The sequence below is a fragment of the Ornithodoros turicata genome, chromosome 1 (assembly GCF_037126465.1).
Source record: "Ornithodoros turicata isolate Travis chromosome 1, ASM3712646v1, whole genome shotgun sequence".
Classification (NCBI taxonomy): domain Eukaryota; kingdom Metazoa; phylum Arthropoda; class Arachnida; order Ixodida; family Argasidae; genus Ornithodoros; species Ornithodoros turicata.
In genome coordinates this window covers 101,646,727-101,650,203 of record NC_088201.1, presented here as the reverse complement: position 1 = coordinate 101,650,203, position 3,477 = coordinate 101,646,727, and the positions used below count along the sequence as shown (strand labels likewise).

At 48.1% G+C, this 3,477-nt stretch overlaps 1 protein-coding gene across 1 annotated transcript; it reads left to right on the top strand.

The window, feature by feature from the left end:
• The first annotated feature begins 237 nt into the window (after positions 1-237).
• LOC135380477 (uncharacterized) lies at positions 238-3,273 on the top strand. Its single transcript, XM_064612508.1, has one exon. It carries the CDS (start codon positions 238-240, stop codon positions 3,271-3,273), a length of 3,036 nt encoding a protein of 1,011 aa, XP_064468578.1.
• Positions 3,274-3,477: the final 204 nt, after the last annotated feature.

The following is a 3,477-nucleotide window of genomic DNA, read 5'->3' as shown; positions in this document are numbered from 1 at the left end:
GTAGGTGGCGCCCTCTTCATATGGGCTTGTGGCGCCCTTTCTTGGTGTCGCATTTCAGTGTCATTGCCATTCCTGGGAAATCTGTTTAAAAGGACTGTGCAATCCATGTTCAGGATCATTAAACAGGATGTTAAGCCCACGTCACGACAACGTCTGTTACAGAACATAACATGGTGTCAGAAGTGGGGTCCGGGACACAGGAATTTTTGGCGGGAAAGTGAGTTGGACCTTTTACAAATGGCTAACATTTTTGTGGAACCACCATCGCATTTCGTCCCTACTGATAATCCGGCTCAGGCGTGGGAAGAATGGAAAACTTCTTATCAGTTATACGAAGCCGCCTGTCAGTACTCCGATAAGCCAGACAACGTTCGACGCGCCCTGCTACTTCATTCATTAGGGCCTACGGCAAGAAATATCTACAAGACTTATGCGCCTCAGCCAGCAACAGAAGAAACTGACTCGGCGAAAAAAGACACAACAGAAGAAAGTGTCTCGACGAAAAAAGGCGCAACGGAAAGAAGTGTCCCGGATTCCGTGAAATACATCCTGGGAAAGTTCGACGAACTTTATTTGCCGTACAAAAATGTGACGCATGCCACGGCTGTCTTCAACATGATGGCCCAGCGGGAAGGTCAATCTGTCGACGAATATGTAACGGAACTTCAGCTGCAGGCGCAAAGGTGTGATTTTGGAGACAAAACAAGTCGGCTGATCGGAGACAGGATTATTCTGGGGATAAGGGACCCGGCACTTCGAGAACGTCTGCTTCGAGAAAGTGACCTTTCGCTGGAGAAGGTTGTACAGTTCTGCAAGGCAGCTGCTATATCCAAGAAACATATGCGCGATATAGACAATATGGGCCCGGAAGTATCGGTCAGCGCATTACATGAGCAACAGTGGCAACAAGGACGGAGCGCACAGCATCAAGGTCGCGCACATGGAGGTGAACGCCAGTTAGTTAAACACGACCGCTTTCGTCCTTTATCGCAAATTCCTGGGTTGCAGTCGCAGCCTTATCAGCTTCTTGAGAACCGCCCACCTCTGCAGCCCTCCAGCAGACAGTATTCAGCTTCATGTTCACGGTGTGGTTTGCGTCATCGTCCACAGCACTGCCCCGCATATGGAATGCACTGTCTTTCATGCGGAAAGTTCGGACATTTCGCTAGAATGTGTCGCCAAAGGATGCTCCCAGGAGCGCGCCGCATCGATATGCTGGACACTGCTACGCCGGATGGGATAACCACGGACAACGAAACGCTACTGGGTGAGCTCATTATTGACACCTTGTCCCGTTCAAGCTCATCTCAATGGCTACAGAGTGTTCAAATTCAGGATCGCACTATTGAATTTAAACTTGACACTGGTGCTGATGTAAATGTGTTGCCCTACACCGTTATTGAATCTTGTTCCCGCAAACCTGTGATCGAGGCAACGGAGATTAAGGTGCAAACATTTAGCGGAGAGCCTCTACCTATTGTTGGAAAATGCCAGTTGAACTGTGTCATTAATGGAAAGAACTGTCGGCTAGAATTTGTTGTAGTACGAATGAACGTGAGCGCAATTCTTGGGAAACGAGCCTGTGAGGAGTTGAATCTGGTGAAACGAGTTAGACAAGTGCAGAGGACTACTAGCAGCAACGAAGAGTTCCAGTCTATTCTTGCGGAATTTCCTGACGTATTCGAGGGAATTGGTTGTTTGCCCGGAACATACAGCATATCGTTAAAGGAGGGAGTAACTCCCAGTGTGTCCGCTCCCCGGAAAATCCCGTTGGCTTTGGAAGCCAGTGTCAAACGAGAACTGGAATCCATGGAAAGTAATGGAGTCATAACAAAAGTAACGGAGTCAACAGACTGGGTTCACCCCATTGTAGTTGTGCCCAAGAAGAACGGAACTGTTCGCGTTTGTTTGGATCCTCGAAAGCTCAATGTAGCCATCAAACGTGAATATTATAAAATTCCGACGGAAGAAGAAATGTTAGCAAATCTTAGCAAATGTAAACTGTTCACTTTGTTTGACGCTAATCATGCGTTCTGGCACACCCCGTTGGACACACAGAGCTCTTATTTGTGCACCTTTGCCACGCCGTGGGGGCGTTACAGATTTTTACGCTTACCATTTGGGTTATCAAGTGCACCTGAAATTTTTCAACGCGCTATGGACGATGTCTTCCGTGGGCATAACGACATTCGTCCATACTTCGATGATATACTTCTGGCCGCAAAGACTACGGATCAGCATAAGGAACAGCTTCGCAGAGTCCTCACCTTAGCCAGAAATAATAATCTGAAACTCAATCCATCAAAGACTCAGTTGGCTCAGCCTCGTGTGAAGTACTTTGGGCACGTTCTGACTGACCAAGGCATCTGCGCCGATGAAGATAAAGTGCGGGCTATTTCGGCAATGAAGCTGCCAGCAAATAAGGCAGAGCTTCAGAGGTTTCTTGGCATGGTTACGTACCTCGCAAAATGTCTGCCTCATCTGTCGCAGGAGACAAGTGAGCTTCGTGAACTCCTAAAATCTGATGTACCGTGGCTCTGGGACGCAAATAAGACTAAGCAGTTTGATCACATCAGAGAACTCCTGAAGAAGGCGCCTGTACTGGCGTACTTCGACAAAACGAAGCCCGTCACGTTGTCTACCGATGCGAGCTCTTACGGCATCGGCACAGTACTTATGCAAGATGGTCGCCCTGTTGCGTACGCGTCCGCAGCTTTGAATGAAACACAGCAATCGTACGCGCAGATTGAGAAGGAGTTGCTTGCTGTTGTTTTCGCATGTACGCATTTTCATTACTATATCTTCGGTCGGTCGGTTGAAGTACACACGGACCATAAACCGCTCATCGGCTTAAAAGAAAAACCGTATGATAAGGTGTCCTCAAGATTACAAAGGCTGCTGCTTCGTCTCAACGATTACAACGTCACTCTTACCTATGTTCCGGGGAAATACCTAACGATAGCAGATGCCTTATCACGCGCTCCTGACCCGGCAGGGATGATCGACGATAACGACGGCGCATATCCGATAACAGTTTGCACCCTCGCAACGGCTTCTACGCCGAAGTTTTTAGAGATACGCGCCGCAACTGTTCAGGATGAAACACTGCAGGCCGTTATTTTCCATCTCAACAACGGATGGCCACAACACAGGTTCCTAGTTCGACCCGATCGAGGTTGGACCCTTCTACGATATAAGAGACGAACTGTACGTTACAGATGGGTTTTTATGCAGAGGTCAGCGTCTTGTTCTTCCATCATCGTGTCGGAATGATGCTTTAAACCGCCTTCATGACGCTCACCGAGGAATAGTGTCTTGTAAAAACCGGGCTAGGGAAGCACTGTATTGGCCATCAATGAACCATGATATCGACAACATGATAAAAACTTGCGCAATTTGTCAACGACATCAAAGGAGCAACCAGCATGAGCCTCTTGCTGACAGACAGCTAGCACATCGACCATGGCAGCAAATTGG

Bases quoted from the DNA above. Each gene is read 5' to 3' on its own strand.
- LOC135380477 (XM_064612508.1), top strand. From the start codon at position 238: ATGGCTAACATTTTTGTGGAACCACCATCGCATTTCGTCCCTACTGAT.